Source organism: Takifugu flavidus, chromosome 13 (genome assembly GCF_003711565.1).
Source record: "Takifugu flavidus isolate HTHZ2018 chromosome 13, ASM371156v2, whole genome shotgun sequence".
Classification (NCBI taxonomy): domain Eukaryota; kingdom Metazoa; phylum Chordata; class Actinopteri; order Tetraodontiformes; family Tetraodontidae; genus Takifugu; species Takifugu flavidus.
In genome coordinates this window covers 1,831,685-1,847,507 of record NC_079532.1, presented here as the reverse complement: position 1 = coordinate 1,847,507, position 15,823 = coordinate 1,831,685, and the positions used below count along the sequence as shown (strand labels likewise).

Genomic DNA, 15,823 nt, shown 5'->3' with positions numbered 1-15,823 from the left:
AAGCTTGGTGACTTGGAGTCAGAAGAGCACGCAAATACACACGCTCCTTTAATCTTAATTGACTTGTAAAACTCAAGCTCACACTTTAGGAAACTAATTTTAGCTACACAGGATTTGATATAAGGCTGTGCACGTGCAGCTTTCAGCTCTGAGCTCGCGTTGTATTCACACAGTCCAAAAGCAACTCATCGAAGGTTATTGCAGCTGGAACAACGGCAACATCAGATCGTCAGATATCTATGCAAAAGTATGTATGCGCGGAGAACAGAGCAAGGGAAGAGCTATTTGGCTCTTGAAAAAAAGCGAACAAAACATTCATCATGATTAAAATTAGCCCTTAATCTTTATAAACTGACAGCTCGGGCCGTGGTGCTACTTCTGTGAGGCCCTTGTGATCCTAATACACAGCTGGAGGCATTCATCCTCCACTCTAAACCTCTGGACCAGTCTGGGCAAATACAATTCAGGCTATGATCTATGATTGCGACTGTTGACCCTTCGGGCCTGGAATAAGCACATCCTAGTGGACATGGTGGCAAAGCCATTCACACCAGTTTCCCCAACTGGTGGAAGAAATAGCTGCAGACACTCCGGCTTTCAGGTTCTGTGCAGTTGTAGAGGATATGTGATTTTTCACAACCAGCCTGAAGGCAGCCAGGTCTTAGCCTCAAGCCTCTCTTCTGGCCTGCTAAATGTCTCTGGGAGTTTTACAGAAGGATGACACCAGGAAGCACATGGCAGCGGGTGTTGTGTCTGGGTATAGGTGGATGATCAAATCAGCGATCCATTTGTCATACTGGTCTGTGGACGTCAGACTCCCTGGGTCAGCCTGCAGGGCAGCTGTCTTCCCTGATTTCTGCATCCCTGGGTCCTCCTCTCCCCACCTGTGAAACGGCTTGGACACTTTACAATGAATTCATTTGCTCTTTGGGACAATATTCCTGCCTCAAGGGCCTTTAAATTCTCCTCATTCCTCTCTGCTGGAGCTGTGGGCTCTCAATCACACTGTTAAGCAATCAACACATCCTGTATACTTTCAGTCTGTACCATTAATATCACAGCGTGCCAGGAAGTTATTTGGGGATGCAGCAGTGCTGCATCATAACTGGAGGCAGATTGGTTATGTTAACAAAGACAGTCTGAGTGCCATCTGTCATCATCTCCTTGATATTCACAATTGGTGTTATGTTAAACAATCTCGATATTATATTAGTGTAGAGATGACAGGTTATGATTTAATTACACCAAAGGAATTTAGATGTGTTGTTCACAAATGAGAGTTTTTGTAGCTGTCAAGCTAACTGAGCTGCAAATATTTCTGCATGTTTGAACTACAACTTTGAGGATTTCCATTCCTGTGCCAAAAATGAATGTGCTGGGGGTCTAAATCACTGTGTTTTATGGATGGCAAAGTATTTGGGTCTAAACTCATCCATATAATAATAGTTAGAAATAACCCAGAAGATAAAGTTAAACCCCTTGGACTGGAAGGAAGGAATTCTGGCATTTGGGATCAAAATATATGATATTAATCTTAAAATGACCCCATAACAACATTTCCTTGGGATTAACTGCATTCACAGAAATATACTGACTTCTTTATCTTGATACCAGCCCGATGGATTTATGAATGATTTACGTCTCAAACCACCTCTATATTAACTACACGCTTGCCACAAGGCAAAGCCAAATGTCAATGGGCACATTCATAGAGAAATAATGCAAAGTCATTGCAGGGTTTTTATTTTGTCACTCTTCCCAAATTATGGATGTTTGAAGTAAACCATTAGCGGACCAAACTTTCAGGAATGTATCTTGCTTGAAGACACTTCAGTGGGTGATTTTGAGTCAAGACAGAGGCTTGATGTTCTCTCATGTGTCCAGACCATCACCAGCATTGACTTTGGTGATAGCCATGGAGAACAGCAAAGAGAGTGGGAAAGAAACATGGCTAGCAGGCCTGAAAATTACATTTCACTGCTAGATCCAAGTTTCACCTCATCTGACCTCAAAAGAAGCAGTCCAGGGCCAAAATAAACTGGAAGCCAGAGGAACAGTGTCTGGTATGCCTGATGAAAGGCAACAAATGTCAGTGTGGCCACAGTTCTCACTTTCTAATGGCGAAATGACTAATCCCTATTCCTCCATGACCTAAACCTGCAATAGCAGCTGAAGACTGTGACATTGTGCTCTTTGTTATTAATGCACAATTACGAAAGTGCCCACTCCAAACCTCAGATAAAACCTTTTTTAATTTATTCTATTTATTAATTTATTACTCACCTTTCTGTTTTCTAGAAATATAAAGTTAGTAAAAATATATATATATATATTACCAAACACATGGGAGGGGACTATATATATACACATACATATATATATACACACACATATATATACATATATATATACACACACACACACATATATATATATATCTTTGATAATTGTTGCCTGCAAGTAACTACATAAACTAGTGAAATGTTGTAATAGTGCCCTCTGCTGGTACAAAGGAGGAACATATTTGTATCGCACAGGACTGTATCTTTGGATATCTTATTCTGGAAAGATGTATTGACTTTAGGGAATCCAGATAATGTAATGTTCTCAGTTGCCTTATATTAAACAATGTTCTTTATATTTTATGTATCCAGATTATTGCAGATTTCATTCTAAAAGCACATTGATCGCTGATGGTATCAAATGATGATTTTTTTTCTCTTTTTTTATAGATATGCTTCATTTTGGTGCCAGATGAGGAATTTCACAATGAAAGCGAAGAGATGAGCCTCCAGAAAGCAGCCCTATCCCTGCTGTTCCTGCCACAGGACCTTTACTGATTCATACGATCCAGAAAATGATGTACCTGTCTCCCAGAGAGCACTTCTGAGGACCAGGCCTTCACAGCACACTCTGTGCACCATGGCAGGAGAGACTCAGCGAATGCAAGCTGTCAAAGAATTGGATGCTGAGTCCAAACAGCAGGATGAGGGGGCAGCAAAGGAACAACAGAGAGACAAAACTACAAAGGAATCTTCAGAGCCCTTTCGAAACACGGGCACTGAAGCCAGAGCCACCAGCACTGGGGCCAGCATTGAGAAATTGGAGAAGGAAAGGGACTGTCCTCAGCAGCGTGAGGCTGTCATACGACCGCAACAAGCAGGGAAAATTGACTTCAGGTCCCTGCAAAACAGATCAAAATTAGCCACTGACAGGACTTGGTCAACAGGCAAAGGTAGCCCCCAGTCTCCAAACGGAAAGAGCCGTAGCAAAGAGAAGGGGAAGCGGTCAGGAAAGACAGAGTGCGGCAACCCACAGCAGCTGTACAGACTTAGCATTACAAATCCCCGCTCCAACCCGAACATTGGAATTGCCTACCCGCAGCAGAAGGTTCCGCCACCCAAGAAGCTGGAGACCAGTCGTGGCCCAGTGTCAGACAGGTACAGATTCCACATTCAAAGTATACCAGAGAGAGAGAGCGACCTACAGCAAGAAGAGCTTAGCTATAGTCGCTGCTTTCAGGAGGCTTCCTCTAACCTCACCTCCCCAAGCTATACCTCACAGGCACTGGTTACCTCAAGTGGACCTTCATCCCACTTACGTCCGCCACTCTCACAGCAGCAGTCTGCATCAATGGAGACAAGCAGCCCTCAGCCCGGTGGCCAGCTGATTCTCGGTGACTTTCACCTGGTAGGATCCAACTCGTGGCAGTCTCCTGGAAGAACTTTTAATGGTGCTAACTTTGGGGTCTCTTCCCAGAAAAACATAACCTTCACAGAAGTAAACAAGACAAGTGCTTTTGTGCCTTCTCCATTTCAATATGGATATAATTTTCTGGAAGAATCAAACCCTGACACGTTTCCTTGTGAACCAAACCTGCAATCTCAAGACTGTGCAGACTCTTCCCTGGGTTCTGTTCATGTGGCCCACAAGTCTCTTTCCTTTGCAACAGAAGAGGGGCAAAACATTGCTCACAGCGGCACACAATACAGTAAAGAACAGCAGGATGATAGAAGCTCTTATCCTCAACCCACACAGTTTATTCAAGCGGTAGCCTCCTCCATCCAGTGTCCTCACAGTCTGAGTGAGGATTCTGTCGGCAGTGACAGCTCCAGCTCGCAGCAGTCAGAGCAGGGGAAGAGCGAGAGCAAGGACATTATTGGACAGGTCGACAGCAGGGACGCAGCCATCACCTCGGGGAATAAGAGGAACTGTCACTCGAAAGACCCAACTGCCAACCAAAGAACACTCATCTCAGGAGGTGTCCATTATGCAAGAAACATTTCACAAGTTACAGGTTCCCAAATGCACTTTTCTAGTAAAACTTTTTCCAGTCCAGTCAGTAACATTCACACCGGTGCAATGTCCTATGATAAAAACATAAATAACAAGGTTCTAAATCGGTTACCAAACACATGGGAGGGGACTAATAAGACCTTATCACAACCTGATCAGAGCACCATTGAGTATAGTGATATGAATGATAAGTTTCATTTCCAGAGCCAGACAGCAATTGACCAAAGGTCAAGTTCTAAAAACAGCAGAATGCCCTGGCAGCAGATAAGGCCAGCCTCTGCCATGTCGAATCAAAACAGGCTTGAATTATCCAGACAAATAAACAGTCAAAAAATGGCTTACACGGTTTCTTCCAGTGACTGGCAGGATGATAGCAAGTCGCATAAACACAGCTCCCTGAAAAGTCCTGGTTCCTTTCAGAATGGCAGAACGAGTGAAGGGTTTTCAAACCAAAGACAGGAGGGTGTGAAACATAACGGCAATGCAACGCTTTGTTTTAAAACAGAGATGGGCCACGTGCAAATATGTGAATCCAAAAATAAGGCCTTGTATTTTGGACTTAACCAATCTCTTCCAGCAGCATCATCAAGAAGTTACAGTTATCCTCCATTACAGGTGGCCCCTATGGGACATATGATGGTGTCGCCGCATGAATCCCCATTGCCCTCCCCAGTTCATAACCCTAGTAGTAGTTGCTCCTCCCTTTCCCCAGCATCTACCAGTCCTGTAAATATAAGTTCAGAAGACAATCTGATGTCAAAGTCAGCAACACTTCACCCTTTCTATCACCAGAACCAAGCCAAAACTCAGCTACCTACAGAACAGCTGAGCTCCCACCAACACCAGTTTCAGCCCGACACTCCACAGAGCCTTCCCTTTGCACCAGACAGAGCCAAAGATGACATGATGAGCTACCTACAAAGCAGCACACATCCAAAGCCTACTGTGGATGGAAACAAGGTTTACGTGGACAGTTTTGGGCTGGAACATAACCAGCCTCCACCACCGTACTCTGCACATCAGCTGCTAGCAACATCGTTAGCCACAGCAAATCTTGACCAGTTAGATGTGCTGCTAAAATGCAGGCAGTGTGATCAGAACTTCAACAACCTGGCTTCCTTTCTGGGCCATAAGCAATTCTGTGCCCAGCAGACGAGTTCACAAAACGAGCTAAAAGACACAGCGAAAATAGAGAACAGCAGAAAGTTTCACACAGATCCGGCAAAAACTGTGTCGTCCTTGTCCACTGTCCCAATATCAAGGTGTCCATCAGACCTTCATTTATCTCTGTTGGGCCTGAATAAAAATGGAGAGCTGATATCAGACAGTGAAACAAAAAGAGAAAGCAAGGAGGAAACAATTAAACTCAATTTGTTCTCTGGGCCTGGTAACCTCCCAGCCCCGCTCCCTGAGCTGGAAATTGAAGATTCCAAACTGGACAGCTTGATCACAGAAGCCCTGAATGGACTTGGATACCAGTCCGAAAATGCAGAGATAGACAGCAGCTTTATGGACGTGTTGGTTGATGACGAACTCACTTCTGTGAAGGCAGCATCGACCAAACTAGGCCTCAAAGCCAAAGAATCCTCGGGTATCGAGAGTAAAACCAAAAAAACAGAAAAAGATGACAGTTCTTTCAATAAGGAAAAATATTTTTATGAATCTGATACTGAAAACTCAGAGATAGATAAAAAGAACACAGAAAGCAAGCTTGAGAAAATACCCCTGAATTTGGACCAAAATGAGAGTTTCAACATAAACAAAGAGGCTTCACACAAAAGTTCAAGGTTTTCCTCTCGGGAGAAGATGAGGGAAAAAGACAGAAAAGAGAAAGAGGTGAGAATGCTCTCCAAGTGTGAGGATGAAAATGTAGGTACACCAAAGATTCTCTTGTCCAGCAAGCTTCCTCAGAGTGTTAAATGCTTTCAGGACGCATCATCACTTCAAGGCTCAACCCGCTCGCAGGCCTCCATATCTCCACCATCGAGAACTGCCATCAAAGAAAGCAAGAGGAAAAACACTGGAGGAGGCACCTGGAGCAAAGAACTTATACATAAAATAGTCCAGCAGAAAAACAAGCTCCATAAACTTCATGTTAAAGGTGCCAAAGACCTCCAGTTTTCCTTAGTGATGGAGAGGCAGACTCCTACCGTACAGAACCCTGCTTTTGGAGAATATGACTATGTCTCTGACATGGATGACGAATGTGAGCCTGTTAAGATAGCGAGCCAGGGCCGGCTGAATCAGAGTAACCGGTGTAAGTACACGTACACCAAGGAATGCAAAAGGCGAGCAAAGAATGAGCGGGAGCAGGCAGCCTCAAAGAATGAGTCAAAGGAGAGTTTTGAAGTGAAAAAGAGTGAGGAGGTCTCACTCTCCCCTGAGAAACCTGGTTCTCACCAGAAGCTCCGGCGGAGGGGCAGCAGGTCATCCACAAGCAGTGAAGTCAGCACATCGGTTAGTGTATCCAGTGATGCCATCAACAGCCCCAAAAGCATCGACCGCAACGACTCAGACTGTGAGAAGAAGGCAGACGTCAAAAAGAAAGAATCTCCCAGCCTGAGAACCTACGAGAGGTCGCCTCCACAGAAGTTAGGGAAGGATCCCTGCGCTCTGACCTTCACCAAATCTACCAGGAAGTACGGCTCTGATAAAGGCATTGTTTCTGATAGCAAAAGCACTCCAGCCAAGCCCAAGGACCATCGCGGCTCCCTTCCAGATGTGACTGATCCAACATCATCCATGCAGAAAGACACTAACAGATACTTTGACAAGAGCAGAGGCTTTTACACAAACGTGAGAGATGATGTCGCATCTCCAAGCAAAGCAGCTGCCGCCTCAGAAAGCCTGCAGAGCACGGACATTCTGTGTCCCAGAGATGAACCAACGCATTGCAGCAGCCCGGACGGTATGCCACTCCAGTTGAATTCTCCCCCCAGCAAGAAAGAAGCTGATTCTACTATCGACAGAGACACTAAGAGGAAGACAGTTGAGGAGCCTGCAGCTCCACAGCTGGGACTGTCAGACAGCTGCACATTTGAAAAACAGAGTGTCCACATGGTGAAAGAGTCCATTTCTTTAGCCTCATACATAGATCCTCACAAGACTGTGTCTCTTTGCTCCTCGTTGATGGATGAGGTGTGTCTTTCTCCAGCTGCTAGCCAAGGTCAAATAATACCAAAAGATGCCCTTCACATCATGAACTACGGTCTGGATCAGGAGCAGAGCCTCATCAAATCCCCACTTTCATTCGACACCTCATCAATGTTTGAGGACCTCACGGGATTTGAAAGTTGCCTTTATCCCGATATGCCGATTCAGAAAGAGGGCTTCCATCCGATGGAGAATATAGTCGACAAAAAGGAAGTATTTGTCTCATCCTTCTCTCCTTTTCTGGAACACAGAGACTGGAATCTTATGGTTAGTCCGGTGCTACCAGATGAAGTGTCTCAATACAAAGGCAATCCGGAGAAATCGAGTGAAAAGAAACAAGATTACAATCACATCCCTTTGTCTCTGCCAGAAAAAATCATCGACTACAGTACAAATCTCCACAGCTGCACCTCAGAGGATGAGCTAGAGATAAAAAGAATAGTCAATGAGCTCGAAAACCAGCTGCAGACAACTAAAAAAGAAAGCCCCCCATTAATAGCTCAGGATGTCCCCAAGCTTGTAAAAATGAGCAAATTTTCTCCTTTACGTTTGGATGATGTGTCAGCGAATGAGGGGTCTGGTCTGGACATTAGCTGCCCTGTGCAAACCATCGATGTACAAGTAGCTAGTTTACACTCTGAGCCTTTCACCGCACCGTGGACCAGTCCATTCCAATTTGACATAATAGGCGGGAACCATAACCCCCACACTTCAATTCACAATGAAGAAGAAGCACATTTGCATAATTCTAGAAAAGACAACAATCTGCCAAATCTGATCAGCCTAGCCTCACATCAGAAATCAGAAGAGAGGGACGCTGAGAAAGATGCCCATGTGGCAACAAAGGAAGAGATTTTAGATGAGAAACGATACGCAGCGAACCTCATGAAAAGCCTGGAGGTGATTTCCGATTCCATATTCAAGAAAGTACCCATTATATCAGAACAGGAGGCGCCGAGTGTCACCTCCCCCACGAGTCAACATCAACAAAAGGAATGTCAGGGAAAAGGCGTGGCTGAAAAGGAAAATCAAAGTAAAAAGGAAGCAATTACAAGGGAGGAGAATTTATTATCACCTTCAAATATCAATGAACAGAAGGATAATATTGAATTCATTTTAAATGAGTCACAGTCATCTCTCCCTAGCAGCAATGACCCCAGTGTCGATGGAAACTATTCAATTTCAGCAAAGCCGTGTAAGCCCACAGAATCCAATACAGAGGCCAGGACTGAAGCCACATCAGTGGAGGATATCACTCTGAATAGTAATCTGATTGACTCTGCTTGCTGCTCAAGTGTGGTTTCAAATAGCCCACATTTGATTGAGACTGGCATGAATCACAGCACTGCCGAGAACAGGAACCTGTTATTTAAAGATAGTATCAATAGACAAGAACCTCTGACAGCAGGCACCAGTCAAGAAGAAGGCCCAGTTAAGCAAACCCCCAGTTGCTCCATAAGCCAACCTTCATCACCTGCTAACAGCAGCTCATATGTTGGTGAGAAGGTTCAGACTGTAGTTACAGTGGAGTTTGAAGAACAATCCACTAATAAGCAAAGTAATTCTGCAGATACTTTTTCACCCTGTGCTGGTGAACTGAGGGAAGCTAAGAAGACTACTGAGGAAACCACAGAACAGAACCATTTCATCAGACTGTCTCCCAAAACCTGTAGTGCTGATCAAACTTACAGTCCAATGTCTGAAATATCAGTGCAGATTACAGACAAGCCATGCAGCCCAATACTAGAGAAAAGCAACACAGAGCATAATAATCAGCCCTTAACTGTCACAAATACCCAGTTCTCAGAAGGATCCAGTCATCTGCTGCATCTTCCACAGTCCAGTTCAATGACTGACAGTGAGTCCTGCAAAGAGGCCTCACTGACTCATTTTGAAATTTCCAAAGCAGAGATTTTAAATGTTCAGGACATCAGAGATCTCCCTGTTGATTTCATGGCAAGTCACCAAAACTCACCATGCAGAGAGATGGACCCAAGTCTTCTCCTCCAGAGAACTTCACCCAACGGACCATTTTTAACAAGTTCTCATCAAACAGCCTTGCAGAATTGGGACCATTATCAGTCCCAAAGTAAATGTGATGATACAAGGGGTAACCAAGACTCCATTCAAAATATAAAATGCCCCAGTAACAAAGAGGAAGACACCACTTTCAGGAAGACTCTAAACTCTAAGGAACATCTGAGCACATCAAGTGCGATGAAGTATTCTTTGATAAGCCCTCCGCCTCTTGACTTGGGGATGATCGTGTCCAAAATCACCACGTGTGAATCTGCTGTTGCTTCTCCACCTCCAGTAACAAGCTCAGCAGAACCTCAAGCGCCAGGTGGTATTGAGAAGAGAAATCCAGTGTATGATTTCAAGCTCAGCCCTCTGAACTACAGCAGCGTCTCAGATGAACCTCCCCAGCTCAGTCAGTATGACTACATACCCATTTCCCCTGCCAGTAAACAGGAAGAGACCTCAGACACTAAGCAGAGTCCCAGAGATGAATGTGGCCCATGTGACCTCAGCATTAACCCTACACTCATTTTCCACAATACAGAGACAGCCACAGGTGTAACACTGAACTCAGATGCTACAGCTGGGCTAAATTTGTCAAGTGAACCACTGGTGCTTCCACAGACTTTGAAATACTTGTGTTTTTCATTGGGACTCACACCAGAAGGCAAACCTGAAGATCCCTCATCTCAAACTGAAAGGACAAGTCCTGATCCAGTCATACTTGGTGTCGACAATACACATATCAAAACCAAGACATCGGGCAATCCATCGTCTCCTAAATCGCTCCTAATCTGCAAAAATGAGCATACGGCTCTCCTGCCAGAACCATCTGTGAACCAGCCCATAAGTGATCAGATTTCATTACAGTTACAGAAAGATGTATCACCCAAAAAGGCCCAAAGTAACTCTCAACAAGGAAAGGTGGTCTGTGAAATATGCCTCATGTGTTTCAGAACCGTGCCAGGGTTAAAGAGACACAAGGCCATGAAGCATTTGGTACAAACTGACAAACACGTCAGCCCACGGAGCACAATGTCAATCCATCAGGAAGCCGTGTCTGTTTATCAAGCATTGCAGAATGCAGACAAAGAGCATAAAGATGATTCACAGACTTGTTTAGGAGGAAAAATAAATGGGCTGCCTGAGGCGAGCGGCACTTCCATACCTAGAGCAGCAGAGACGGAGCCAGTGCTGGAGGAAAAGGCAATGGAGACAAAGACAATGGCAGCAGATGAAATAGGCAGTCAAACCCCTGTGCAGCCAACAAAATCAAAGAAGAACAACAGAGCTAGAAAGAGTAAAAACAGTGACGTCAACATGAAGCCTGACCCCTTTTCTGATGAAATTTTGAATATATTAAAAACAGACATACTTCAAGCCTTAAATCCTGAATTCAAAAGCTGTGGATTAAACGAGCAGCATAAATCTCCTGAGAGACAGGTACAAATCAATGACAAAACTGTTCCAGTGACAGAGATCCTCCCTCAGCAAACCGGATTTCACAGCCTGGCCCAGCTGCCAGCAAAAGAGATCAGTTTGCTTATTGAAACTGTGGAGCCAAATCAAGCCACAAATTCGCAAGAAATGAGCGTAATAAGCTTAACAGACAACGCAAATGGGGAAATACGTAGAGAAACTATTGAGGAAATGGCTACGTGTCTCCACCAGGATATAATGAGAGGTTCTGATGGGTCCACAAAGCCTCTGGAGAAAGCACCCGAAGAGAACCTGGTGCAGGAGATTCTTGGAAATGTAGCAGTCGAGATAAACTGTAAGAAAAGCAGCAGACTGGAAGATGACTGTCACCCCCTCTCCTGCTTGAATACTTCTACCGTCAGTCCTCCTGGCTTAAGTCCTGAGCTGAAGGCCCTACTTGATGATGACACCACTTTCTCACAACTCTTCCCCAGAGACGAGGAAGCCAAAAGGAAGAAGTGCCCGAGGGTGTACAGCAAAAGAAACAAAAGACAAAAGTTATCAGAGGATTTGGCTCCAGATTATCCTCTGACAGAAACCTTTGTGCAAAAGAAAGAGCAGCACCTGAAAAACCAAGCAGAGCAGAAGTTGGCTGTCCCTCAGACTAACCACTGTGATTATGAGACAATATCAATTGACGATGCCATGATGCTGAACATGTGCCACAACAAAACTCTTCAAGCTGATCCTAAGACATCATCAGAAATGAAAGAGGGTAACCAACACACTGTTCAAGAGAGCATTAAAGAGCTGGACAAGTGCCTTTTCAATCCACTCCAGTGTACCATTGATACAGCTGTAGTTGAACAAAATGGCTCTGGGCACATCAGTGTGCACTCATCAGTGACCTCTGACCCCAGCAATTATAAAGTAGAAGTGCCATCTGGATCCTGCCCCCTGACATCGAGCACCTACTCCGTAGAACCTTGTGTCCAAAGCCTGCACACCATTGACATCCAAAATATCAATACCACATTTCAGCTTCCTGACATTCAGTTTTTTGACCGGAACAGAGACATAGTGTCACCACCTGTTGGAAGTGTTGACATGGAGCTCAAAGAAGAGGAAAAGTCCAAGACACCTGCAGAGCAGCCAGTGAGAAAACGACAAGAAGGTCGTATCAAGGTCAAAGATAAGCAGTACAAATGCAAAGTCTGCTTTACTTGGTTCCTCACCCTAGGGGAACTCAACTTTCACAAGCTGTCCCACAACCCTTCCCCACCTCCAACCTGCTACATGTGTGTCCAGCGCAAGTTCAGCTCCAGGGAGCAACTCAGAGACCACCTGAGGGAGAAACATGCCAAGAACAAGACGGGTACCTGGAGCTGCGGGATGTGTTTGAAGGAGATATCGGATGTGTGGATGTACAATGAGCATTTACGAGAACACGCGACACAGTTTGCACGGAGGGGCCAGACACAGGGTTCGATGTTGGGCATTCCAGGCTGCTTCATGCAGGAGACGGCTGTAAAGAACTTCATCACATCAATCTTACAGCAACGCCCCAGCAAAACAAACAGAGAGTCCAGCAGGCTCACTAAAGAACAAGAGAGAGTTGTAGATTATGCTTTAGTAGGAGAGGGGAGAACCTCTGAGGGGGTGGAGCCTAAAGGCCAAAGAGCTAAAAGCAGCAGTGGAACAGGTGGAAAGCAAAGCACATCACCTCCACTCGAAGTGCTTCACAAAACAGAGACGCACAGAAGTGTGGAAATGCATCCCAACTGCAAAGACCCCTCGAGAGACTGCCACCACTGTGGGAAACAGTTCCCGAAACCATTTAAACTCCAAAGACATTTGGTGGTTCACAACGTGGAGAAGATTTTCCTTTGTCACAAATGTCCTGTGTCATATCAAGAGGCCCAGGAGCTGAAAAGCCACCTGAAGAAAGCACATGAGGAGGTGGAAGAGCTGGAATCAAAGCATACAACCCTCTACACCTGTGAGCTCTGTGCTGATGTAATGCATGTGATTAAAAAATCCTTCATCTGCAGCACCTGTAACTACACCTTCTCTAAAAAAGAACAATTTGATCGTCACATGGAAAAGCACCTGTCAGGGGGGCACAAAATTTTCAAGTTCCGCGGTGTTCTCCGACCTGTCAAAGTCTCAGCTTCCAAGGAAAATGAATGTGATTCACCTGCAACTAAGAAGAGGAGAATCCTCTCTGACAGCCTGCAAGAAAACAGCTCAGACAGCGGCATCGCCAGCGTCAGCTCGCTGCACTTAAATCAGAACTCAGACACACAATATTCCAAAGCCTCCGTGTCCACAGCAGATGACTCCACACAGACAGTGGCAAACAAATACCACAGCAACGCTAGCAATACAAATGTGAAGACCGAGGAGATGACAGAGGACTACTCTGGGCTACTTGTGGAGCTGGAGAAATGTATTCAGATGGAGTCGACAGCTACAGCCATGAAAGAGGAAATCGACCCAGTCCCCTCACCGTTATTTGATAAAGAAGGTAAAGGAATGTCAGTTTCTCAGCCATGTGATGTGAAAAAGGAAGACGAGTCAGTCTTCATTAGAGCAGAGACGACTCCGTGGCCAGTGTGTAAAGACAGAAACTGTGGTGGAGAAAAGACTGTTGGTGAGAAGGAGGCAGGAGGTGATGCAGGAGAAAAAACAGATCCGCCAACATCAAAGAACGCATTTCTCATCTCTTCAGATAATCAGATCCATCCGAAAACACCTGAGTCTACGAAGCATGAGTTACATGCTGATGTGATGGATCCACAGAGGGACGACGAGCAGCAAAAGCACTTGTCAAAAGCTTCAAACGGGGACAGTGGACAGCTGATGTTATCTGAAAGTAATGAGCTGGAAAGCAGCCACAAGATAAAAGACAAAGTTGCTGCAGACAAAGCAGCCGACAACATGAAGAACACTCCAGCCGGCAACATGAAGAGCACCGAGTCCACGCCAGTCTTTCACGTCAAAAGTCCTGTTAATGCCTCAGCTGCAAATGAGGACAAAGAACCTGTGAGACCACAGAAGAAGAGAAAAGACCTGAAATCCCCCCTGCAAAGGGTTTCCTCTCCAGCCACACAGGAGAACTTTGGAGTTGACTCCAGGGCCAAAAAGAAATTCCGACCCAGCAAGTGCTCTAATCCCTCTCTGCAACGAAAATCCGACGGCTCCAACGACTACTCTGTGCTTTCCTCAGTGCAGGACGACATTGTCAGCAATAAGATAGCGTCTAAGTGCAAGACTTCAAACGTGGGATTGCAGTCTAAAAGGAGCTTCCTTGACAGCTGCACACCAAACAAAACTGAGATTGTGACATCTCTAAATGGGGATTACAAAGTGAAGAAGGGATCTCTGGGGCGTGCGCTGCATTTGCCCATTTCCAAAGTGCCTTCGGTTCCCATGAACAATGCTTTGAATAAAACTAGGCCAAAGATGGGAGTTAGGTCAATGGAGAGCCATTCCTACCGGACCGCTGAGTCCCAGAACCACCTTCTCAGCCAGCTGTTTGGCCAGAAACTCACAAGCTTTAAAATTCCTTTGAGAAAAGACGCATCTGAGTCTATTAACTGAGGGACGGATCTGTGAAAAAGGGACTGTAGATTTCACAGTAAAATGTAATGTTAAAATAAATGTTTAAGACAATTCATTATGGTGAATGAGATTGCACAGCTCTTTTCTGTGAAATGCTATCTTTAAATACTTACATAGTCACTTTATGTCTTCTTTGTATATGTGTTTTTATTACACAAATGTGAGGACAAACAGGCGATATGAATTTTGCATCATAACAATTCTAGTTGGGAAAATCGTTGGAACGTTTTTATACTTTTACTTTATCGGAATGATATTTCTCAGAGATGATATTTCTCATCAAAATGTTGTTTTTCTAAAAATACTTGAAAATAATACCATTGGAACAAAATGCATTTGTTTTTTAGCATACAAACGACGATCGGATTTAGTCAAATGGACCAAACAACATCATACCTGACCTGACGGTGCACCTTTAGTACATGTTTCCAACATATTCATTTTGTATTCACTTTTAACTTTACTGTACTGCATTGACATTCATTCATATTAACCTTTTGTATAAACATTACCTGGTGCTACATTGTGTTTTGATTTTAATGTGAATGCCAATGTCCTCAGAAGGGAACACAAGATCTGTAGCAATTACAAAACAAGCATCATACTGTTTTAACTGGTTATGTTTTATCCAAAATACTGTTAAAAAACATTCAATGTAGGCTGAAGAAGAGGGGTAAAAAAGTCTGTTTATCTTTGCCAAATCACAGGCCAAAGACCTTTTTTCCATGCACTGATAATAACACAAATCACAAAGTTAATCATCTGTGTAAACTCCAACTTTTTAATTCTAATTACTATTTACAGAGACAACAAAAGGTGCTTCATCTTGTTTATACTGTATGTATCATCCATTGTATAATATTGTAGGTAGAATATTGTTTGGTGTAATGCTTCGTGTCAAAGTTTTATTTTAATAATGTGCAAAAGAGTCAGAGTGAGAAGCAGAAATGTGGTGCCAAGTTGTAAAGTGGTTCCCTCAGTGCCTCCTTTACGAGATGGTTATTAAAGATCCTTTTGGTCTTTCAGTGTTGCTCTCTTCATTTGTCCAAGTCATGTTTGGGAAACCGTCATCCCTGTGGACGGCAGCTACACCCCCGCATGCACCGAGCTCCTCGGTTCCCGGAGGCAAGAAAACACGTGAACGCATATCTGACTTTTTTTCTTCAGTTTAGCACATCAGTGAGCTCACTTATCACGTAAAGAAAGTGCACAGATCTGCCGTTCCTCCGGGGATCAGTCACCAGAAGACAGCTCTATTTATCCAACCGTATGTCAGGCAGGTGGCGTGCGCTTCTGTCATGTCGCTCTCTCA

General features: G+C 44.4%; 1 protein-coding gene and 1 long non-coding RNA gene across 4 annotated transcripts in view; one reads left to right on the top strand and one right to left on the bottom strand.

Annotated features, from left to right (window-relative positions):
- The window catches only part of LOC130536123 (uncharacterized), a 144,362-nt gene extending 128,826 nt beyond the window's left edge, over positions 1-15,536 (top strand). For all 3 annotated transcript variants that reach the window (XM_057051788.1, XM_057051787.1, XM_057051789.1), the window contains one exon: positions 2,733-15,536. In XM_057051788.1, coding sequence (XP_056907768.1) covers positions 2,923-14,490 — 11,568 coding nt within the window. In that variant the 5' untranslated portion in view covers positions 2,733-2,922 and the 3' untranslated portion in view covers positions 14,491-15,536. The remainder of the gene's footprint in view (positions 1-2,732) is intronic.
- The window catches only part of LOC130536124 (uncharacterized), a 30,478-nt gene that overhangs the window by 9,458 nt on the left and 5,197 nt on the right, over positions 1-15,823 (bottom strand). The gene's annotated exons all lie outside the window — the stretch shown is intronic.